General features: G+C 35.2%; 1 protein-coding gene across 3 annotated transcripts in view; it reads right to left on the bottom strand.

Moving 5' to 3' along the window:
* The window catches only part of NAALADL2 (N-acetylated alpha-linked acidic dipeptidase like 2), a 1,143,498-nt gene that overhangs the window by 198,306 nt on the left and 919,398 nt on the right, over positions 1-25,794 (bottom strand). For all 3 annotated transcript variants that reach the window (XM_036017285.1, XM_036017284.1, XM_028504896.2), the window contains one exon: positions 1,052-1,198. In XM_036017285.1, coding sequence (XP_035873178.1) covers positions 1,052-1,198 — 147 coding nt within the window. The remainder of the gene's footprint in view (positions 1-1,051; positions 1,199-25,794) is intronic.

Raw genomic sequence — 25,794 nt, 5'->3', positions numbered from 1 at the left:
CAATAGTATATAAAAATCCAAGTGTAAAAAGCTGATAAATCATAATGATTATTTTTATATCACCTAAGAATTTATCTCATCACAATAGGAATCACCCAGAGTTTCTCCCTCTACTAACTTAAGATGTTAGTGATCATTAGCTATTTATACAGGATCTAAGGTGTATGTAGGCAGTGGGGAGCTGGTACAGAGAAACATAAAGCTAAGTATTGCTCTAAGATATCAGAAATTAAGATATTAAATATCAGAAGTTGAGCTTATAAATATGACTTAAGTACAACTTTTCAAGGACATCTATGATTGAAGAACAAAGCAAGTTTTGCTCTGTTTTCCAGCCACCATTTTGTTAATGTAAAAATTAGTTCAAGCAGCCCATGCTGGATGTTTGTTAAAGAGCTTCCTGAAAGATATGCACAATTTGCTAAAAGAAGCTAAAATATTTCAACTGTTTTATATCTACAAAGAAAGAGTTTCCTCTGACATAATTCTGAGAAAGATTAAAATGCTTGAAGTTCAATAAATGGATAAACACAGACATAAGGTGAATCACGCATATGTGACATACTTTAGGGGCAGAGACCTCCTGTCTTCACAGAAAATGTTGTATAGTTTTAGGAAGGCCAACCATTGACAAACTTTGGGTAGCTAATCCGTAGGACACATTAATATACAGCATATAAAGTGCATTTCCCCTTGGGCAAGGAGAGGGGAATCTATGGCACGTGTCACCTGTTTCTGTGAATACAGAAGATTACAATTATGTTTTAATGTTAATGCAGTGACTGCAAATTTTTTGTTTCAAAGCACATGGTGAAAATGTGAGTGACAGTATAAATCTTTTTAAATTGAATTCAACACTATTGAAAAGAGCTGATGTTTTCAAATACTGTTACGAAGGCCCTGAATAACAAAACATAACTCTGTAAATGAACCAGCTTCCTACAGTGACCTATTTGATAAAAAAGACAAATAGCCAAGATAAAATCAAATTCTGCATGTCTGGGTTTTGTGTGTGGGGGGGGGGTTGTTTTGCATTCTGAGAAATAATTACCTGTATTGCCTTGGTGTCCTCATACGCAAACTGCACAGTGGGAACTCCAAGATGGTTGATGAAATAATCCGCATCACCTTGTATCTGTACAGAACTGACATTGGTTTCCGGGCATTGAGCTCTTCTGGAACAGTTGACTTTATTTTTCTGAAAAACATTATTTCAATTGTTAGCACAAACTAAGCTTCTCGGGGCATCCCTAAATCAGTGCTACTTAAAATGTGGTTCGTAGATCAGCTGCAACAATGTCACCCAGGAACTTACTGAAAATACAATGGTCAGGCTCCACCCATGCCCAACTGAATGGGAACCTTCAACACTGGATCCCAGGAACCTGTGTTGCCACACTCCTCTACAATTCTGGATTTTGTTGCTCCCTGAAATGTGACTACTGCTGATGACTGCTTGCTTTTGTTGCTTCAAAAGCATTTTTATCATGGAATTATTACAAACTGTAATAACCCTACTTTTAAAAAAGATTTTATATATTTATTTTCAGAGAGATGGGAAGGGAGGGAGAAAGAAAGGGAGAGAAATATCAGTTGGTTACCTCTCATCAGTGCCCTGAGCAGGGACCAAACCTACAACCCAGGCATGTGGCCTGATGGAGTGATGGAGAAGCTAATTGGTGACCTTGTGCTCTGCAGAATGATGCCCGACCAACAGAGCCATACTGGTCAGGGTTAAGTCTTTAATTTGAAATATTTTTCAAATATGTAAGTCCTTTAAAAAGATTTACTTTTAGTGGGTCTTTTTAAGGTTTTTTTGTTGTTGTTGTTTTTCCATAAATTTAAAGGATGGCTTGGTAGGCTATAATTCTATTAATCTAAATGCTTTTTTTAAACACAGAACGTATTTTCTACATTTTTTCTTAAAAGCATATTCCCACATGGTTGAAGAATATATGCCAATAACTCTGTGGACCATCAAGAACTACATACCTAAGTGCAAACTCTGAGGAAGTATAAGGAGGTAGACTATTATTTCTTAAACTAAGAGTTGCAGGCAAAACAAATGACAGTAGATTCACAAAAATAGAAACATTATAAAAATCAAAAACAAGTATTTCTATAATTAATGTTGACTAAAAAAATACATTCTTTAATACAATTTCCAAAAATCTAGAGTTTTTGAGATGTTGCTGTCTCAAGTATGAAACAGAGAAGAACACCAATGCCCTCAGCATCATCACGAGAGAAGCGAGCAATCACATGAGAATACCACGTGTAATAGGCAGCAAGTACAAGGTGGAGAAAAAGTTGGTTTACAGTTGTGAGTATGCAAAACATAGAGTTTACTCTTCTATTATTATTTATTAATTATTGTATTATTTTCCATTCAAACAACTCTACACCTACGTTTGTACCACCCTACAAGTATTTTCAATACACATTTGCCATTAAATCAAAAGCCAATGGACTCTTCAACCCCCCCGCCCCCCGCCCACCACTATGCTTCTTTGGCATGATCCAATTTCAGAAGTTGTTTTAAATATGACCTAAAAAAGATATAAAATATGCAGTTTAATATTCATAAAAAATTATTCCAACATTTTCGAGTACAGTGCTAGATTTTTCAAATATATAATAATGTTTTGATACCTATCCAATTTTCTTTGAAGGCCTCATAGAAAGATCTTTGCAAGAAAGTTAAAATCAATTAAAATGGAGAGCCTGTGTGAGTGTTTATAACCAGGACAAGGTTTCTGCTCAATGGTATTTATAAGTATCTTGGGTAATTAAGCACTTTGCAAATACAATGGGAAGTGAAAAGAGTATTCTACCATACAGTCTAATCAGTAGCAACCTAACGCTTTTTACAATTATGCCCACCAGCTTGTATCTTCTGAAAGCCCAATTTTCTGAAAAGAGAGTTAATCTTTCACCTTCGGATATACTCCTGTGGTAAAGACTTCTAGAGATTTCACACCTGGAACAGTTTTGACAGAGTATCAAATATTCCCAAAGAAGAGCTACCCTTAAGTAGTAGATAATGAAAACCAAAGAAATTACTTTATATCACATAATAATTACCAAGTAGCCCCAAGAGATCCAGGTGTTACAAATGGACACCTGTGAAGGTATTTCTTTAGCTAGAATCTATATTAATTTGAATGTTCTGGTCAGGCAAGCAATTGACCAATGTCCCATCACTAGTGTCACACACTCAGCCTGCTTCAGATGGTGGTCGAGGCATTTGAATTTCTGAAACCTAAACAGTTGGACTTTTTCATGTTACTAACGAAGATTTCACAGAATCTAGTCTTTTCTTTCCCCAAATGCCTAACCAATAAAATTAAAAACCATTTAAGTGACCTACTTTGCCTTCACTGAAGCAACATCTATGTCTTCTTGAGACATCATATGTATCCTACTCAACCTCAGTAAAAATATACATTTGGCTTTCCTTTCATTCTGCGTACATAATTCTTAATATTCACTACAAATGTCAGCCACATGTCTTACACAGAATTGTTTTTCTCAACAGAAAAGTGGCATGGGTCAGAAATGGATGATTCTAAATTCTACAATGAGTTTATGTGAATGAATTAAATTTTAAAATATATAAATATTATCTACATATAAATAAATAAAATATTTGATACTATCTTCATTCAGTCATTGCTATTATATGACAGCTTCCTTCTAACAAAAAGTATTAGTTTTCCCCAAATGCAAGTTCCTGAGAAGGCACAGGTGACCTCATTCCAATCAATGCTTGATTTCTTTGATGCAATAGTTACACAAAAATGAGTTCTCATTTGGCCTCAGCTTTGTATTGATTCAGGACATTCTCTTCTATTCTTTCTGTGCCTGCCATGGTACTCTGAACATACAGCTTTAATATTTTCACTGCAGTCCGTGATCTCTTACGCATTAACATAATGATTACTGCATCTTTTCTTTCCATGTTTTCTGTTTTTCAAGTGAATCACAAGGGCAATCCTAAAGGCTGGGTTACATACCTCCTTTAGTGAAAAGTCTATTTTTTTCCAAAGGTTTGTATTGACAGCTTGTTCATATATAAACTCCTTTTGCAAACCAACTAAGATAGCAACAGAGTAAACATTATCTAGAATTGTTTTCAAATTATATTTTGAAGGTTAGAGCTGTTAAACCACATCTGTGGTGCTACTTATGGACTACGTACAGAGAGAGGACAGCATATAGAACAACAGGGTTGTATAGCTCCAGGGATAGCTGGGCCTGTAGCTGGAAACCCTTGGCTCCTGAGCCTTATGTCAGAGTTAAGCCCACATGAAGGGTAAAGTCTTCAAGAAATTCAATTCAACACTGGAGGCTCAGGAACAACACAGACCTCCCTGAAAAGCCTTCTTGGGGCCTGTTCCTTACCTACTGAGGCCTGAGTGTGTCTGTAAATTCCTGCTGAGGACTCGCCTCACTAGCCTACAGCATACCCCCACCCCTCTCTCTCCCCCACCTCCTTTTCTACTGTCTACTCTCCTGATTTAAGCAAAGATGAGAAGAGGAAACACATGATTGTCGAACCTATATCCATTTCGCTCTTCTGTACTTTTGTTTCTATCTAGTCTCAGAGAAAAAATGGGATAAAAAGAACTCAGTTTGGAGACTGGATCCACACCCCATGTCATTTTTTCTAGGGATTTGCCTTAAATGAAGAATATTCTTGACACAGAAACCTTATCTTCCAGGTATTTATTTTTTGTTATTCCTTACTTTAAAATTTCTATTTTGATCAAATCCACAAATTAGTTATCTGAAATCTATATTCTGTTGTAATGTGAATTCCCACATTACACACAACATTTCAGTGGTTTATAACAGATCTATATATCAGTTAATAGACAATGATCTACTATATCCTTGAAAGCCCTAATATCTGAGAGGGAAGTAGAAATAAATATTCATTTCTTTCATTTTACTAGGAGTTAGCCACCATGGGAGAAAGATGGTTGGTAACAAATTTGTACAGGTCAATTAATTTTTTAAATCTATTTACAAGGCTGAGTACATTCAAATTAAGTATTTCATCCAAGGAGTTCAAAATGCTCCATACTTAATGTTTGATAACAAGCATTTTTATTCCAGTTCATAAAATAAGCAAGTTCAGGCAGAATTGTAGTTATGCCACTTAACTTTCTATCACAAGTCTGTTGAAGGTTTGAAATGAAATCACCATCTCAATCATAAGGCTGTTGCTCTTTACAAGTACATTTTGAGGCTGAAAGGCAAAACCTTATAGTAAGTGATCATATGAGTGAATATAAAGAAATTAAGTCAAATTTGTGTTAATTGAGCAGCAATACCAAGACACACTGACAAGTGTCTAAAGTATTTAAAAACCTGTTTAATAATTTAAACATTATATTTCTCCTACACTCTCCTTTTCTCTGCATGTATATATATTCACATAGCATACATAAGAAATCTAAATTAATGACTTATTCCAACAGTATGAAAAATGTAGCATTCAAAGTAAATGTACCACAATCTACCCACTAAAGCAAAATATATCCTTTTCTTTCATTTCAGTGTTAGTCTTGTAACTTCAGTTGTGTAGAAACCATTTATGTCCCTGATTTTCATGGTGTTCATAGTAATGTTGCAATTGTGATAATGATGCCTAGTTAGCTTAAAAATGATTTTTCACTATAGGCACCAAAATGGTTAATTTTATGTGTCAACTTGACCTGGCCACTATCAGGTGTCCAGATGTTTAGCCAAGCATTACTGTGAATGTCTTTGGGAGGGTGATTTTTGGATGAAGTTAATATTTGAATTGATAGACTGACTAAAGCAGATTGCCTACCCTAATGTGCATGGATTTTAACTCTATCATTTTAAGGTATGAAAAGAGCAAAAAGGCAGTCCTTGCCAGGAGTAATGGGGAATTTCTACTGCTTTACTCGTTAGCTAAGATATTGGTCTTTCCTTTCTTTGAACTCAACCAAAACATCAGTTCTTAGGTCTCAAGTTGGACAGGTTTTGAAGCATAATTTACATGATCAACTCTCGTAGGTCTCCAGCTTGCCAACTGCTGGGCCAGAGGCTTCCCAGCCTCCATAACTGTGTGAGCCAATTTCTTACAATAAACTTCTTTTATAAATTTTATTGGTTCTTTTTCTCTAAAGAGAAATTCATCTTTATGTTTAAGAAATTTCCATCAGAATGAATGAAAAATTAAACTTGAACTTTAAAATAATGGTGGTGAGACAAGGTATTGTTGTTTATTTATTGAACTGGAGGTAGTTTCACAGAATTTTGTTAACATTTTCATTTAGAACTTACACACATGATCCCAGGCAACCTGAAAGTGTCAACAGGTGAGGAATCATAGATAAATCATTACATTTTGAAACTGGAAAGAACATGCAAATCTTAACCCTGAAGATTTTTATCCTGAGGGCCACAGAAAAAATTTAGAGATCTGTGAATGTGGTTGAACAAAAATAATTGCATTTTTATTTGCTTCTAATTGAAATTTAACATTTTATTCAAATATGGAGTATGTCACAAACCCAGTAGTATTACAGTAACTATGATTTTGTAACCAAATAAACTTAGGCATTTTCATATATCTCTGCTGTTGTGAATAAACTCATTTCTGATTTAAAAAATGGTGGTTATGAGACACTTTGCTGAATTTTGTTGTTTAATGTGTTAATTTTAAAAAGCTTACATATTACTAAAATGAAAATTTGTGTTTTAATATTCAGGGAACTGCAGTTTGATATAAAGAAAAATCAATAAATGTCTTGCAGTGCCTTCATTAAAAATTAAGTTGAGTAGAGGAAGAAAACTAGTTTTTATCTTGTTATAAAAATGTAATTTTTCAATCCATGAAATGTGATTTTCAAAATCTCCAGTATCTCAAGGTTTCTGTGAAGGTTAAATAACCTACTTCAGAATGTTTACAAAGTATTCTCAGCTTTAAATAGTGAAGGATTGTTAGTCCTCTAATATATACAAGTAGAATTGCCAAATTGAAAAATCACTCTAATTTTCTTCTCACTCTACTAATTTTTAAAACTCCAATTTTGTTCCAGGATGTGTAGAAATGTTACTTTACATTTGAAAAACTTTCAAATTAGATTTAAACTAATAAATGCTTTAAAGATCATTGTACGTGCATAAAAATGGAGAATGAAGATATTGCCCTTGTTTTCATTATTTAATTTTTATTTTTGATTTGATCTTTATTTTATTTTTTCCCACTACCACTTAGTCTCCTTATGACCTCTTCCACCCAGCAATAACCACACTGTTATCCATGTCCATGAATCCTTTTTCCTTTTTTGCTCAATCCCTCCACCCCCTAATTGTCCCCCTTCCTCACTGCCAGTTGTCATCTGCTCTCCATCTGAGTGTGTCCCCATTTTCTTTGATAGTTCAGTTTGTTCATTAGATTTCACATATGAGTGAAATCAAATGGTATTTGTCTTTCTCTGACTGGCTTATTTTACTTAGTATAATGTTCTCCAGGTATATCCATACTGTAGCAAAGGGTAATTTTTTTTCTTTTTTACAGCCCAGTAATATTCTATTGTGTGATGTCCCATAGTTGTTTTATTCACTTGTCTATTAATGGACACTTGGGCTGCTTCCATGTCTTAGCAATTGTAAATAATGCTGCAGTGAATATAGAGGTGCTTATGGAAGCACAAACAGTGTTCATGGATAGGAAGATTTAACATCATTAAAATGTCCATACTACCCAAAGCAATCTATAGATTCTATGGAATTCCAATGACACATTTCACAGAACTAAAACAAATATTTCAAAAATTTACATGGAACCACCAAAGGCCCCACATAGCAACAACAATCCTCAGATGGAAGAAGAAAATTGGAGGAATCACACTACCTAATATCAAACTATTCTATACATACACAGTAATCAAAACAGTATGGTAGTGGCATAAAAACAGATACACAGATCAATTGAACAGAATAGAGAACCCAGAAATAAACTCACACCTTTATAGTCAATTAATATTCAACAGATAAAGCAAGCACATACAATGGGCTAAAGATAGTTTATTCAATAAATGATAGAAGAATTGGATAGATACATGCAGAAAAATGAAGCCAAACCACCTTATTATACCATACACAAGGATAAATTCAAAATGGATGAAAGACTTAAATGTTAGACCAAAAACCATAACAATCCTAAAAGAAAACAAAGGCAGCAGAATCTCAGACATTCTTGTAGAAATTTTCATTTGATGTATCTCCCAGGCAAGGAAAACAAAAGAAAAAATAAACAAATGGGACTACATCAAACTAAAAGATTTTGCACAGTAAAGGAAATCTTCAACAAAATAAAAAGACAACCCACAGAATAAAAGAATATATTTGCTGATATATTCATTGGGGTTAATGTCCAAAATTTATAAAGAAATTATGAAACTCAACACCAAAAAAAAATTAAAAAATGGTCAAAGCAGCTGAATAGACACTTTCCCAAGTGGACATACAGATGGCCTCTCCCAAAGAGGACATACAGATGGCCAATAAACATAGAAAACATGCTCAGTGTCACCAATCATCAGAAAGATGCAAACTAAACCACAATGAGATACCATCTCAGCCCTGTCAGAATGGCCATTATAAGTAAATCAACAAACACCAAGTTCTGGTGAGGATGGGGAGAAGGGAAACCCTTCTGCACCGTTGGTGGGAATGCAAACTGGAACAGCCACTGTGGCAAGTAGTGTGGAGTTACCTTAAAATATTAAAAATGGATCTGCTTTTTGACTCAGCAATCCCACTTCTGGGAATATGTCCATGGATCCCAAAACATTAATTTGGAAGAATATAAGTGGCCTTATTTTTATTCTAACTTCCAAGTGATGTTTCCTCACCCACCTTCAACTCTACTTCTTTTCCCCTTCCTCTTCCCTGACCAACTTAAGGTCTGAACCAAGTAGGCTCATGGTGGCAGAAGAGCTATTTCTTCTTTATTTCTCTTCACTTAAGGCTATGTGACAACAGAAAACAGGTATGTTATTTTAAAACTAAAAATATTGTTCGATTCCCAGCCAGGGTACATGCCTGGGTTGCAGGCCATAACCCCCAGCAACCACACATTGATGTTTCTCTCTCTCTCTCTCTCTCTCTCTCCTTCCCTTCCCTCTCTAAAAATAAATAAATAAAAAATCTTAAAAAAACTAAAAATATTCACATTTCAACCAAACTGTTATATTTAAATAAAAATCTCTACTAATATAAGATACCACAGGGTATCCTATACCATAATACATTCCAGATAAATCCATTTTTTATATACAAAAATGTGGAGAAAATATTGGAAGATTATTTTAATAATCTTAGAGTGGGAAAGAGTTTTTTATTATGACAGCAAACTCCAAAACAAAAACATTAATTAATTCAACTACCTAATATTACAACTTTTCTGCATGACAGAATTTACCATACAAGAATAATTAAAAACCTGGGAAAAACAATAACAACTCATTTCACAAAAGGCTAGTTTCTATAATATATAAATAAAAAGATTTGACAAGCCGATAAAAAATAGTCAATAAATATGATTGGGCATTTCACAGAAAAAAAATCACTACACATGCTTTTTATACCTAAAAGGCATAGAAAGTTTCTTTTATAGTACTTTACAAAAAAACTTTGGCAAGTTTGATTACAGACTACATTGTGGATGTGGGATTCTGGTGCCTCATATGTAGCTGAAGAAAGAAACTGGTACAAATTGTATGACAATTAAATAAATTTTATTCCATTAATAAAATGGAATAATATGCAGTCTTTGAAAAGAACATTGGTGCCATTCATGCAGTAGTAATAAACAATTTCCATGATTCTATGCTATTTGTGTTTAGAAGGGTAAAAAATAGTGGGAAAAATGAAAAGGATAGATGCTGTAATACAGGGGTTGCCAAAAGTGGGTTTACATTTGTGAGAACACAAAACAGAGTTTATTCTTATCTTATTATTTATCAATTATTGTACAATTTCCCATAGAGACAACTATAAACCTACTTTTGCTGTCTCCCTGTATATGCAAATGGTGTTTGCATTTGGGGAGAGGTACTGGTAGGAGGGACAGGTTCGGAAGGAAGGTATATACATTTTCTATTTGTTTATTACTTTGAAAATTTAAATTTGTGATTAAAACACTTGCCAAAAATACATGTTACATTTTTCAAATCCCCTTTTAACTATATATACTGTGTTTCCAATTATAGATTCCCTTGATCCTAAAGCATAGTATCAAATTAAGAAATGCTTCATTGGATGGCAGGAGGGAAAGAAATCATATAACAGATATCTCCCAACTTCAGAAATGTTAACACTCTATAAAATGTATGAAAGTAGAGAAATGGGGTCAAGTTGCATTGTGACGACCATTTCATCTAAGATAAATTTAAGACAATCAAAAATATGTACACCATTAGGAAGGGGAGGGATGAAAGGAATTGCCTCTTGAGCTTATTAGGGAAGAAAAGGATTTAGGAATGGACACAACAGCACGAGTCCCTGCTCAGGTAGGAGTCACTGGAGCAGGCACACCCAATATCCAGGAGGACACTGGGCAAGAATAGGGAGCCAAAAGGTGGTGGAGAAAACTGAGAAGAAAACTCCACTTCATAATCATGATATCCTTGGGGACCATTTCTGTTTACATAGTTTGTGTGTGTTTGTATTTTCTAGGTACATATCAAATTAACAAAATAAGCTAAATATCGGCCACCTCACTTACTACAAAGAATACACTTACATAAGAATTTCCCACTTTCAAACACACATTATATTAAATCATCATGCAACCTGGCGAGATGGGTAATACAGGTATCATCACTCCATTTTACAGACTAAAAGTTTTGCTATCCTCTGGAGACACGACCATAGCAAATGGAATGGCAGGCAGGGATTTCTAATTTAATTGTTATGTTGTTGTTCCCCACAACCGACCATCTTCATTTGTGGTCTAATGACTGCCCCACCCCCCACCCCACCCCCACACCTCCATGTCCCCATACCTCCTCACGTAACTAAGGAAATGAGGAAGGAGTTTCTCAGTTTGTATGGAAAGAGTCTGTAGGCTGCTGAATAATCAACTAAATTAAAATTACTCTTCAACTTAAGGTAAATGGTGACTTAAAAATAATTTACCAGATGAAAAAGACTCCATAGATCCCTGCGCTACTTTGGCACTGTTTTAATAGGTTTGCTGTTGGTCATTCTAACAGCTAAACCTAATTCTTTGTGAAGTGTAAACTATATATAGAATGACAACCCCAGAGCCCTTCCAAAAACTGTACTCTGATTATATCGAAATGAAACTGTGAGCATATTGGAAAGGTAAAGCAGAACCATCCAAACTGACCTTAGGTCAACACACTGAATGAAAGCGCACTGCCCCTGGGTACAATTCCTATACCAGAGGATCAAAATATAGATTTTATGTCTCAATGAAGGATAACAACTCTGGTTTCACAATGCTGTTCCATGCTGAGAAATTGGCTGACATAACATAACTTCAGCTATTATTTCACTAGCTTTTTGAGGTTTGTCTTAAATAGCTTCCCCTAGCCTCACAGGCAATGCTATTTTAAATAATACAGTGTCAGCGTTTCAGTGTTGCATTCCATCTGCCAGGCATTAAAGAAAATTAACTGAAAACCAAACTGGTTTTCAATTCAACATTAACTCTCTCAGCTGAAAATATTTTAATGAAATATTATACTTAAACAAAATCTTTTGTAGATGAAACTGGTTAGTATTGTAATGTTCCCTTCAGAAAAAAAAATGCCAGACATTCCAAAAAGAGTAAACCCAGAGCAAAGAAACAGCTGGAGTTACTTTGCGTACATTTAGCATCACTCAGTAGCCAGCAGGCGAGAAAGTTTGCTGTCTTCTCTATGACCAGGGTTACAGGGCAGTTGTAAATCAGGTGGGGGCTTTCAGGATTTTTAGAGGTAATTCATTTAATTTTAGGAGGGCACAGGGAGAAAAAGCTGGAAAATGCAGACTTGGCAAGCAGGAGGGCCACAGGATGTGGATGGCATACCATCACACATTACCATTTCAAGCAAGTGCTGAGAGTGAGAAATCAGGCAGAGGAAACAACACCATCAGCAGTACTATGTGTAACTCTGACAGATGACAGCGTCATCACATAACCCGAAAGTCCTGGGCCCAAATAACTGCTAGCGGAGGGACAGCTTTGCTGGAAGGAAATCCTCAGAGCTCTGCCCACCACTGTCGTGTCTCAGGAACACTGTGCGTGGGGGCACAGACAACCATGACTCCCACCCTAGTGACAAGCCCCAAACATTAGGGTGTTTTGTATCAGACCTAGGACCATTATTTTGGTCAGAACATACCAAAAAGTCTTACACTTGTATCATTTGTTTTAACTTAATTCTCTTTTGTTTTTTGAAGCCAGAAAATATGTATTGTCTCTTTCTATGGATCTCCTATTGATCAGCACAGTAAATGGGTACTATAAGTCTGTAAAAATGAAGTAGACCCGACTGTATGAACTTTTTTTTTCAATGCGAGCATATGGTAAGGGAGACGAGATAGAAAGAGCTACAGAAACACCACCTGGCTCACTCTGGGTTTAGAACTGAAGATGACTAGACCGAGGGTGCTTGAGATCAACTTCAGGTAATTCCAATGGTCATAACCATTCTGGAAAGCATTCTCCTCATTTATTTCTTGCTGAGTAACATTTGCTGTCATACAAAATAGGTAGTCAATTAGGTATCTGTACCAAGTCAGTAAGTAGGTGCTTGAGGAAAATATTAAAGAACAATCAAATCATGACCCAGAAAAGACTGAAAATGAGATAGATGATTAGGCATTCTCCCTACAAAAGCACTGATGTTTCTTTTCAGCAGTGTGAATCTGGAGCAACTACTTAACTTCTTGAAATCTTGAATTTCTTACTATAAAAAGATGAGTATGTATACAACATGCGGAGGTTGAAAAGAGTAAATTAAATAATTCATGCAAAGCACTCAGCACCAAGTCCATCATAAGTACTTTATATATGTTATTATTATGAATTATCATTACTACTGAAGTAACCACACACACACACACACACACACCCTACATTTTTGGCAATGTCTTCCTACCAAGATCAGTTGAAAGTATTTTTTTTCTGCCTCCTAAGGTGTCAAATGCTCATGTTCAGAAAACTAATTTTTTTCATGATCATTTCATGAACATTTTCCTCATGAACTTTGGCTTTAAAGGAATTTCTTTATATACTTTTTGTTTCTTTTCCTATTAAGTGAATCTTTTTTGGGTTTTGAGTTAATTCATGTAATAGGATATTATTTTTTGTTTAAATACTTGATAAATACATTAAAAGAGACTATTTCAAATGTTATACAAATATTAAATATTGTAAAAATGTATTCCCTTTTGATTTTCCACAAAATAAGTTTTTAAAGAATCAGGGTAGGATATATAAAGGATGATTGCTTATTCCTGAGATATGATAGAATAGCATTACATATGTTTCATTCAGCATCAAGAAATTTTTCATTAGGAAATTTTAAATTTTTCTTAAATTAATTTTCCTTAATAGAATTATTTTCTTAAAGACTAATTCTTAACATTATGTAATTACAACATGTTATTATTGATACAACCTATATAAACTCATAACATTTTTCTTAAAATGTAGATTGGATCAATATAAATATGTGATAAAAAACACAAGAAAAATACTTTTAAAATAATATAACTAGTGACAAAAAAGTAACAATAGAGTAAAATAGTAGCAATCTAACATTTTAAAAATTACATAGAACCAAATTCATATTTAACTAATACGTATTGCATATCTACTATATGCCCATTCATTTCAGATATATTATCCTATTTTTTTCTCTATAACAACACTTTGGGGAGGAAATGATTATTCCTAAGCTTTTTAAAGCCACTTTTGCTAAGAGAAATTAGGCAAATGATCTGTAGTCACCTAAGCAGTGATCAGACCAAAGTTTGGGCCATGGTTTCTGTTACCAAGTGCAGTGTTCTCACTTTCTTAACCCCAATGCTGGGATTCCAAAAAAATAAAAATAAAAATCAGCTTTCAAAATTCATTGTAAAAATCCCCTCTTCCCCACATCTGGAACTCAGAGAACTTAGAAATGGAGGCTACTTTGATATAATACTTCGTGTTTTATTTGTCACAATGCACAGACAGAAAACCACACCAATGACCAGTTAGTATATCCTCCTGCCCTCTGCCCCCTTGACATCTCACTTGGTTATAAAATAGGTACTTTGGACTTAACTCATCAAAGATTAAATTCTACATTATGCTAAGTGAAATAAGCCAGCCACAAAAATCACTAATACTGTGTGATTTCACTTGTATGATGCTATGGACTGGATGTGTTCCTCTAAAATGCGTAAGTTGAAACCTTAACCCCCAATGTGACTGCATTAGAAGATAGAGCTTGTGAAGAAGTGATAAGGTTAAGTAAGGTCAAAAAGGTGGGGCCCTAATTTGACACAACCTCTCTTTGCCACATACTGACACAGCAAGATGGCTGCTGTCTGCAGGACAGGTAGAGAGCTTTCACCAGGAGCCAACACTTTGATCCTGGACTTCCCAGCCTCTGGAGCTCCAAGAAATAAATGTGCAGTGTCAAAACAACCCATTCTCTAGAATTTTGCAATAGCAGCCTGACCAGATTAATACAATAGAGTATCTATAGTAGTCAAATTTATAGAAATGGAAAGTAAAATTGTGGTTGCCAGGGAATAAGGGGAGAAAGGACTGAGGAGTTGTTTAGTGGGTTTCAGTTTTGCATGATAAAAAGTTGTAAAGATTGGATGCAAAACAATGTGAATACCGAACAGTACTGAACTGCACACTTAAAACAGGTAAATATTATATATATTTTACTACAAGCAAACCTTTAGAAATGAAAAATAAATAAATATATTGATTTCTTCTCTCAAGTCAGTTTTCCCCATTGTACCTTACCTATAAAAATGGTACCAACGTTCACCCAGCTGCTCACATAAGATTTTAATACTTATCCTTTACTTTTTACCTTCTTTTGCCCCTTACATATAATCTAGTGTTTCTCGAACACCAGCATGCAGAAGGTCGCCCCAGGGGCTTGTTACAGCATGGATCCCTGAGCCTCTCCCCACACTTCCGATTCAGTGGGCCTGGGGTGTGGGGTCAAGGAATGTGTGTGCGCACAAAAGGCATGAAGTTAGAGGTTAGGGAATTAAAAAGAATTACTATGATTACAAAACAGACTTTTAAAAATATAGGTAAAGTTTATAAATAGTTTTCAAAGCTCAGAAAAACAAGGTATTTTTCATAACAAATAACTTTATCCCCCAGAATCCAGAGTCTGTCTACCTACATTTTAAGGGGAGGGGTATATGCTGCACAGTCAGTGGAATGATGCCAATTTTAACTGGACTAAATGAAATAATTTCATAAAGGAATTGATAATAGCATTCAACCTCTATCATCTGAAATCAAAAGTGTATCTTTCATTTTTTGGGGTAGAAAATGCTTCCTCCTACAAATGCTTAGATGATACAAAGAAAATATTGTTTCTAAAGGGTGCTTTAAAGGGTTACACTACATTGATTTGAAAAGTACTTTTGGAAGTTAACATAATCAGCAGAGTTACATAGAGTCTACTGTAAGAAGTTTTTGGCAACATTACAGAGGTAAACAAGCAAAGAAATAATATATGCCTACTGCCGTTTGAAAGAGAGGTAGGAATTTCAATAATAAATGCCACTGGCTTGAGGAATCTTTTCTGATAGCTAAGCACTGCGATGGACAGACTAATTACTAACACAATCATGTTAGTTGGCTTTCTGTCTCAAACACATGAAGCCAAAAGTAGTGTATTATTTCTTTGTTCTGACATACATACAAGACAACTTTTTGAAAAAATGTTAGAACTCACCAATAGTGAGGCTCTTGGCTCATAATAGCTAGAGTTAGAAAGTATTTGAAAGCATCTGTTGCTAAAGTGACTAGTTTTATGTCAAACCGAATTGTACCTAGCACTCTTAGAAAAAACTGGAAAAGACTTTTAAAGGAGTGCATCACAAAGTTTCGAGATGTTTTCTAAGATCTGAAAATAGCATGTGTGGGTTAGGTGCCATTGAGTTGACTCCAACTCCTGGCGAGTCAATGAACGACTAATGTCCACAATGTCCTGTCCTCATTAGCCCTGCTCAGCTTCTCTAGACTCAGGCCTGTGGCTCCTTTGTGAAGTCTGTCCATTTCATAGTCGGTCTTCCTCTTTTCCTGCTGCCTTCTATATTTCCCATCATTGTTATCTTTTTAAAAGGTCCTGCCTTTTCATGATGTGCTGTGGAAGAACACCTTTAGTTTTTCTTTTTTTCATTTTTGCCTTGAGCAATGTTTCAGGCTTAATTTGCCCCGGGACCACTTGATCATCTTTCTGGCACTCCAGGGTGTCCTTAGAGCATCCTGCCAACACCATAGTTCACATGGATCAATTTTTTCCTATCAGCCTTCTCTATCATCAAACTTTTGTATCATGCATAATAATTAGGAATATAAGGATGTATGTGATCTTAGCCTTGGTTTCTAATGACATAGCTTTACTCTTGATGCTGAATTCTTTCATTGCTCGCCTCCTGAGTCTTGGCCTTCTCTTGATTTCGGGGCTGCAGTCTCCATTTGAATCAATGACTGAATCAAAGTAAGCAAAATAATGATTCTGATGTTTTCTTGTCTATGTTCAATTGTATATTTCTTCTGGAGTCAGGATTTTTATGTTCCTAAGGTTCAAATGTAGTCCTGCTCTGGAACTTCCTTCTTTTAGTTTCATAAGAAGTCATTTCAAATCCTTGTTACTTTTTGCCAGTAAGATGGTGTCATCTGCATATCTTAAGTTATTGATAATTTCTTTCACCAATTTTCACTCCTTTTTCCTCTGAGTCTAGCTTAGTTCTTTGTATATATTCTGTCTTTCCATATTCTGTCCTTATTGTGGCTTCTGTCCACAATACAGGCTATACAACAAAACAATCAAGTGCTGAAACATGCCCTTCACCTTCAGGGCAACCCATAGCTATTTATAATCCATGCAGTCTAAGGCTTTACTGTAGTCTGTAAAATACAGATTAACCTCTGAGCTTCTTCGGACTACTCTAGTATCCAGCAACTACTCACAGTTAGATCTCAAGTGCCTCTTTCTTTTCTGAATCCAGCTTGAACATCTGGCATCCCTTGCTCCATATAATGTAGAAGCTTTTGTTGCTTCACCTCTGGCATCACTTTCCTTGAGTGGGAAATTAGAGCAGTGGTCTTATAGTTACTGCACTGGTTGGCATCTCCTTTTTCAAGATTGAGACATGTATTGAATGTTTCTCATTGGTAGGTCATTGTTTTATTTTCCATATTTGTTCACTTGACATATTCTTGTAAAGACTTTGATAGATTTCGTCTCTGTGGCTTGAAATAATTCTATTGGTATTCCATTTACCTTGGTGATTTATTTCTTCTTAATACTTTCAGGGCAGCTTTCACTTGCTCTCTAGAATTGCAAGCTCTTCCTCAAAGGTACCTTCTTCAAGGGTACCTTCTTCAAAGGTACCCTTTTGTCTCATCTATATGGATTTTCAGTATACTTTTTTCCATGTTACCTTAATTTTCTCCTGGTCAGATAATGTGCTTCCTTGTTGGTCATTCAGCATTTGTAGTCTAGGTTTGAACTTCCCTTTTCTTTCTTGAATCTTCTGGTACAGATAATTTTGCTTTCCTTTTTTGTTGTTCTTTTTTATCTCCTTACATTGACTATTGTAATAGTTTTCCTTATCTCTTTGTGAGAGTCTTTGAAAAAACATTCAGGATTCTAACTCTGCTTTGTCAACTTTAGTTTTAGCCTCTTGCCAGTCTTTAGCAAATTTTAGTGCCCCTTCTGTCCTCCATTTTATTTGATTTTATTCTTTTTAAACTTCTGGCACTGTCTTTTCACATTCTTTCCCCCAAATATTTCTAGTTTCAGTCCACAGGTCCATGGTTCTTCTAATACTCAGTCAATTAAGTTTTACAGTGTAAATCTATTTTTATGTGGACTTTAAATCCATCAGGAATGTCATTTACATTATATTTTGGCACAATGATTCACTTAGTGCTCATCTTCAGCTTTACTCTAATGTCTGGTATTCAGAGTGTATGCTTCTGGTCTTGTTTCGGCAGAGATAATACACATTCTTTACCTCCTGCTTCCACTTACACAGTCTGTGTGATTACTATATTGGCCATCTGGTGAAGTCCATGTACACAGTATTGATTAAGTGGTTTGAAGCCTGTGTTTGTGGTAGACAAGTTTTGAGCTTTTCAGAAATCTATGAGTTGGCCTCCTGTTCCATTTCTGATCCTTAGTCCAAATTTTCCAACATCTTTTTAATTTTTTTTGTTTTACATGTATTTTTTTATTATTATTCAAGTACAGTTGTCTCCATTTTCACCCACCATGATCCCCATCCCCACCATGACGCACCCATCCCCACCTCCCACCTCCCACCGTCAAACCTACCCTTTTTGGCTTTGTCCATGTGCCCTTTATACATGTGCCCTGTGTTCCTTGATGGCCCTCCCCCTATTATCCCCCATTATTCCTCTCCCACCCCTCTGGTTACTGTCAGTTTCATTTTTTTATTGTTGTTCAAGTACAGTTGTCTGTAATTTTCTCCCACCACTACCCCCTACCCCACACATCCTCACCTCCCTCCCCTGATTCCACCTCCCCTGATTGTCCATGTGTCCTTTATAGATGTTTCTGAAAACCCGTCTCCTCTTCCCCCATTATCCCCTCCCTCCTCCCCTTGGTTACTATCAGATCATTCTTAATTTCAATGTCTTTGGTTATAGTTTGCTTGCTTGTTTGTTTTGTTGATTAGGTTCCACTTAAAGGTGAGATCATATGGTATTTGTATTTTACCACCTGTCTTATTTCACTTAGCATAATGCTCTCCAGTTCCATCCATGCCATTGCAAAGAGTAGGAGCTCCTTCTTTCTTTCTTCTGTGTAGTCTTCTATTGTGTAAATGTACAACAGTTTTTTGATCCATTCATTTACTGACAGGCACTTAGGTTGCTTCCAGCACTTGGCTCTTGTAAATTGTGCTGTGAACATTGGGGTGCATAGGTTCTTATGGATTGGTGTTTTAGGATTCTTACAATATAATCCCAGCAGTGGAATTACCAGATCAAAAGGCAGTTCCATTTTTAGTTTTCTGAGGAAATTCCATATTGTTTTCCACATTTGATTTTGCTTTATTTCCTACTTTTGCATTTTAGTCTCCTATAAGTATCAGTATGTCTTGTTCTAGTGTGTCATAAATTTCTTCTTGGCTACTTGGGTAAAAACTTTCAAACTTTCAATTTCACCATCTTCAGCCTCTGTAGGTGGAGGATAGGCTTAAATGATAGTTATGTTAATAGAGGTTCTTAGAAGCCTGATTGATGTAATTCAGTCTAACTTTGCATTGTAGCCCCTAGCTGCCTGGCGACATCTTGCCTCAGTATTAAAGCCACTCTATTTCTTCTGAATTTGTCACTTCCAGAGTAGAACAATTTGAAGTTGCTTGACTCGAAATGGCCAATTTCACCCTATTTTTGTTTGCTAACATCAAGCACTATAATGCTCAGATGGTCCATTTCTTGCTTTACAGTTTCTAGTTTACCTTGGTTCATGTTTCTTACCTCCCACATTCTGATTGTATGTGTTGCACAGCATATTGTACTTTCCTTTTGCCTTTGTGTGCATCAGCCACCAGACATCATTCCAGCTTTAGTCTAATTGTGTTATTAGTAACAATGCTCATTGCACTTGTTCTCTGTTCTTCCCAAGTAACCACTTAATTGCTTTCCAAACTGGGAGTCTCATCTTAAAGTACTATCTCATGTTGCCATTAGTATTGTTTCATCATGGGGTTTTCAAGGTAAAACAAAAGAAAAAAGAGAATAAGAAAATGCAGCAGTGGCTTATCATTGCCTGCTCCGTGTTTTTGTTCAATCCGCATGTGCTTGGGTTTGTGGTGTCACAGTCACCAACTGGCTACAAAATATAAGTATAAATGCCCTTTCAGGATAAAGCAGAATGGTGCAGTCTAATTCGACCAGATTTAGAATAAGGCAAATAACAATTGATAGCTGACAAACTGTTTGAGTTGAAGGTGAGATAAGTTATAGTTATATAGAAGTGTTTGCTATTTAACTTCTTACTGTAAGTAGTATTTTCTCTTATGCTAAAAGTGTAATATATTTCATCATTTGTATTTTAACCAATCATTTTTACTCATTAAAATAACATAATTTTAAAAATAAATTGGAAAGTGTATAAGCCCACAACCAATCATACTTTCTTCTGTTACCAATGAAAATAAAAATTGGTACCAGTCTTTTAGAAAGTCATTCAGCAGGACCTAATAAGTACTTGAAGAAAAGGTAACCTTATTCTTTGGTCCAGTGATATTATTGTCTGAGAACCTATCTCATGTAAACCTTCTAACAGACAATAAAATCTATTTACATAAAAGATATTTACCAAAAATGATATTTATATTATCATTTTTAAATATATTATATAAGTAGGGAATATCAGAAGTAACCTAAATACTCAAAAAATGTAAATGCTTAATTTATAGCTCATCATGTATTATATAGCCATTAAACATAATGATCATAAAGGCTAGTATCATGAAAACTGCTTTTGAAGAGAAAATAACATTGCTAGATGAAACCTTTAACAATGTAAAACCTACCATGACCACCTTCCCAGTCTAAACTTTCCAAGTGTTTCCCAGTGCACTGAAAGTAAAACCCAAACACTCATAATGGGTTGTAAAGCCCATCTTGATCTGGTTCCTGCTACTTCCTTATCTCCTCTTGTGCCACCACACTCTCCCTCAACTACTAACATCCCACACTAAGGGCTATGAGATTTCACCTTGGAATGCTTGCCTTTGGTCTTTGCTAAAGCCAGCTTCTTAATTTAAGTGTTCTCTCTTCCCAGATGACTTCTTTGATTATCTAATATGAAGTAGCTAACCAGTCACTTTCTATCATGTCCCCTTGATTTAATTTTCAGCATAGTATAATACTCATTATAATTTGATAATTTTCTGTTCATATCCTTATTAATCTGTAAATCATTAGGCTACTCCCACTGAGAAGCATTCTACCTGAGTGCCCAGATCTGGTACAATGTGGCTGATACATTGAAGATGATTGATAAATTAAGTATTTCTTAAATGAATGTGAGGGGGTTCAGAATATGTCAAAATAACACTCTAAAATATGTTACTTTGACACAGGGATTTTTTTTTTTTAGCTGAAGGCAATTGAGAGGAAGCAGACAAGAAAAAATCTCTGACCCCCTCTTCTCTATTAGAAGAGGAATATGATTATTAGCAACCAGAGACTCTACATTCTTACTGGTCCAGAGACAGATAGTGCCACAGAAATCTACACAACAAACCTTACTAAAATAACTCCAACTTTCCATTATTTTCCCCATAGAGTCACATTAAGAAGTTTGCTTCTTCCTTGGCTGGCGTAGCTCAGTGGATTGAACACGGGCTGGGAACCAAAGTGTCCCAGGTTCGATTCCCAGCCAGGGTACATTCCTGGGTTGCAGGCCAGAACCCCCAGCAAGCGCACGTTGATGTTTCTCTCTCTCTCTCTCTCTATCTATCTCTATCTCTCTATCTCTCTCTCTCTATCTCCCTCCCTTCCCTCTCTAAAAATAAATAAATAAAATCTTTAAAAAAAAAAAGAAGTTTGCCTCTTAAAGTCCTAAAACTCTTCTTTGTCTTGTCACTTTTCTACAAATTTTTCATCTTTTGTAAAGATGCTCTGTAAGTTATATAAAATTTTTAATGGAAACATTCTTTAAGAGAACAATGAAATATATTTAAGGAGGATTATGTGCATCACAAGATGGGCCTAAATTCGAGGCTACCATGCCCAGCTACTACTATTACCACATGGAAACAGCACATGTAATGAAAATGTAAAGGGATCCCAAGGAAATGAATCATATTTTAGAGTTGTGCTTTTTGAAGCAAATAAAACATCACAATGTCAAACACTACAAAAACACAAATAAACATACAATTAAGAAATAAACTGTTTAGTTCAATGTGTACATACAAGAACTATAGATATGTAGAGAGAAAAGATTCATGTGTAGTATTGCTGTTTGGAAAGATTTCATGGAGAAGACATAGTTTAATTCAAGTATTTATAGGGAATTTGAGCTCAATAGGGAAAATAAAGTGTTTCAAAAACATCTGAGAGGAACTGTTTTTCAGGACACTTTTTAAAATATTCTCACGCCTTATGACTTGTTCTTTTAAAACATCCTAATCCTAAATTATCCTAATTTTAATAATTTGGCATAGAGACAAAATAATACAGGACCACTAGAAAATTCTAAGTCCTCAAATTCTCAGGTTATGTATAATGTATTATTCATTTTGGAAGTTAAAAATCTCCAACTGGTATGCAATTGGTCAGAGGACAACTAGAATTTAGAGATTGCTCTTAGCTTCTAAGCACGTTTATTCAGCATCCACCACATGAAATAACTTGACATGAGTTACTTTGTTTACATTCTGGGGCCTTAATACACTGAGCAAATATAAACTGAGCTATGAGTATAAACAACAGATAATTATTTCAATATAACATAAATATTTAACAGGCCGTCTGCAACTTCTTGTACATGAGTGTTTTGAAAAAGCAAGAAAGTAAAAGCTTCAGTTTTTAAGAGTAGATATAATTTGTTGGCATTTGATGCAGACCCTGAAATTGAAAAGTATTGATTAAAATGTATAATAACCGATTTGTCACTAGCAGTATCTCTTAAAGTGCACCCAATTAAAATTAAATGAGATTATATTGAACTTTATTCTCCCCATTTTGGGCATACCATAGGGATATACTTGAATCCCCATCTGTAAAAACTGTTTCAAGTCATTATGTTTATCAGTATACATGTCTAAAACAATAAAATGGTATAAAAATGCCACATGAGCAAAGAGAGAACTTTATTACATTGTATAATGCATGCTTCACATCTTGTCATAATTTTATTAAATATTCAGTTGCTAACATGGCTGTAAGACTGTGTGGCAAGAGCACATGTATAAATAGAACATTTCTCTAACAACTCATAAAAAAGAAACATGCAGCTTTTGACAAGCACATAATATGGTAAATCTCAGTAATATGAAAGTATAGCTGTGTATTTCAACATAAATAGAATGCTCAGCATTTTAAAAAGCAGTAGTGGGTGTAAAGTAATTTAAGAGGCAGAATTACACCTAGTCATTTGCAAACTATTGAAAAATTGCATGTAAGATTTAATATTCTATTTTCTTTCTTTCTGTTTTAATTAGAGGCCTTATTGAAGAGAGAGGAAAAGAGCAAATATGAAGAAATCATATTTGTATTGATGAGTAGACTGTTCTTCCAGAAATTTTAAATAAAGAAATAGCAACACTTTATCCCATTGCTTTTTCAACAGACTTAACATTCCTATATAATGTATTCTTAACAATCATTCGGATTCTTGCTTTTATCTTACATCTACAAAGTGTTTGCTTAACAGTGTATTTTACAATTTTACACAGTTTACATATGCACATGGTTTTAAGCCAATACATGATGCAATATAAATCACTAGCATAAGGATATATGGTCATAAAAATTCCACATTTACCACAACACAGAACTATTTTATTAAGAAAATAATTTGCTCCTGTATAGATTTTGTCATATATAAAGTGGAACAGCAGACAGTAATTCACACTGTAAGCAGGATGACACTTCCCAGTTTCAATGAACCTTAATTTAATTGTATGAGGTAAGACTGAAAGACTATACATTGTTAAAGAAAAATGTGAAGCCAGAAAATGCTGTCACTCAATAGCTCTTTTATATTTCCAACTGACCAAAACTAAGGGCTCTGACCAGGAGACAACAGGGATACCGTGTTTCTGTTGTTGCCATTGCTGTTCCTGGTTGGGCTAGACTCCCCGATGGTGCTAGCTGACACGCCCGTGAAAGCGTGTGTTGCTAGGGCCTCTGTTGGAAGTACAATCACTCCTAAAGTGTCTGTCTCTTCCCCAGATAAAGGATCTGATCATTACTATTTTTTCCAGGGTGCCTGTTCAGATCATTAAACTTTCAAGTATTGCCTTCCGTGAAGCCAAATTTGCCACCACTTCACTAAATGTACCATAACTCAGTGTCAGGGACACACACACACAGATGCATCTCTGAATGGACTCCACATCAAAGGTATTTTGCCAGATCTGATTCCTACATGTTCTAATTGAAACCCCACTGAGAAAATTCATTTTAGAACAGCCTGAAATGCTTTTTTAAATCATATTTTATTGATTATGGTGTTACAGTTGTCCCCATTTCCCCCCTTTGCCCCCAGCAAACCCTGCTCCTTTAGGCAATTCCCCCACCATTGGTCTTGTCCATGGGTCATGTATATACATTTTTTGGCTACTCCATTTCCTATATTGTACTTTACATCCCCATGGCTATTCTGTAACTACCAATTCATACTTCTTAATCCCCTCATGTCTTCATCCATTCCACCATAGCCCCTTCCCATCTGGCAACCATCAAAATACTTTCCATATCTATGATTCTGTCTCTGTTATTCTTGTTTGCTCAGTTTGCTTTTTAGATTTAATTGTTGATAGAATGTATGCATTGCCATTTTAGTGTTCATGGTTTTTATCTTCTTTTTCTTAAATAAGCCCTTTTAATAATGGTTAGGTGATGATGAATTTTTTTTTCCTTGTCTAGGAAGCTCTTTATCTGCCCTTCAATTCTAAATGATACATTTTATAAAAGAACAGATCAAAATTCCAGAAAAAGAGCTAAACAAAATGGAGCTAAGCAGTTTATCAGATGCAGAGTTCAAAACACTAATTATAAGGATGCTCAAGGAACTTAGTGAGGACCTATTTTTGCCTTTTACAAGCCCTATAAGCAATACATGTACAGTATGTAACACGTGGCTCAATCACTAAAATACAATGTGACCCAGGAGACCAGGCCCAATATAGGCTTAGATTAAAAAGGAACAGAAATCTCCAAAATACCTTTCACTACTTGCAGCTACCCTGTCAAAGTGGAAAACTACTCTTATAGAAACAATTTCGAGTAGTGTGACTGGATTTTCTGGGGTCACAAATGCACAAGTGTCTTGGGTTTTCAACTACTTTTTACACTCTGATGTATTTATTAGCAACAAGGACACACTATGCAAGTAGAGTAAGAGCTTTTCAGAATCTGAAGAGGGAAAGAATAGGAACATAATTAATCAGAAAATAAGGACAACAGCTTAGCACCTCCCATTTTTCAAAGTGCTCTCATGTTTACTATTTCCATTGAGTATTATGATAACGTGCAAAATATGAGTCTTGAAGACTTAAGTTCTTTGAAGACTTTCTCAGTGTAGCCTACATTTAAGTTGTAATATGTATTTAATAAATGCATGAAAATATAATTATCCCTAATTATAAATGTTAGTTTATAATAAGAAAAATTAATAATCAAATGTTATGGCCAGTGATAGGCATTTCATTCATATTCTTGGATACTGTCCAAAAAACTGTGTTGTCACGGGAGACAGGATAAAAATTCACCACTGTGATGACAAATCATATAAATTGTAAAGTGAACACAAACCACATAAGTAC

This window comes from Phyllostomus discolor, chromosome 2, assembly GCF_004126475.2.
Source record: "Phyllostomus discolor isolate MPI-MPIP mPhyDis1 chromosome 2, mPhyDis1.pri.v3, whole genome shotgun sequence".
NCBI lineage: Eukaryota > Metazoa > Chordata > Mammalia > Chiroptera > Phyllostomidae > Phyllostomus > Phyllostomus discolor.
The sequence above is the reverse complement of the archived record's forward strand: the minus strand, read 5'-3'. Positions and strand labels throughout refer to the sequence as shown.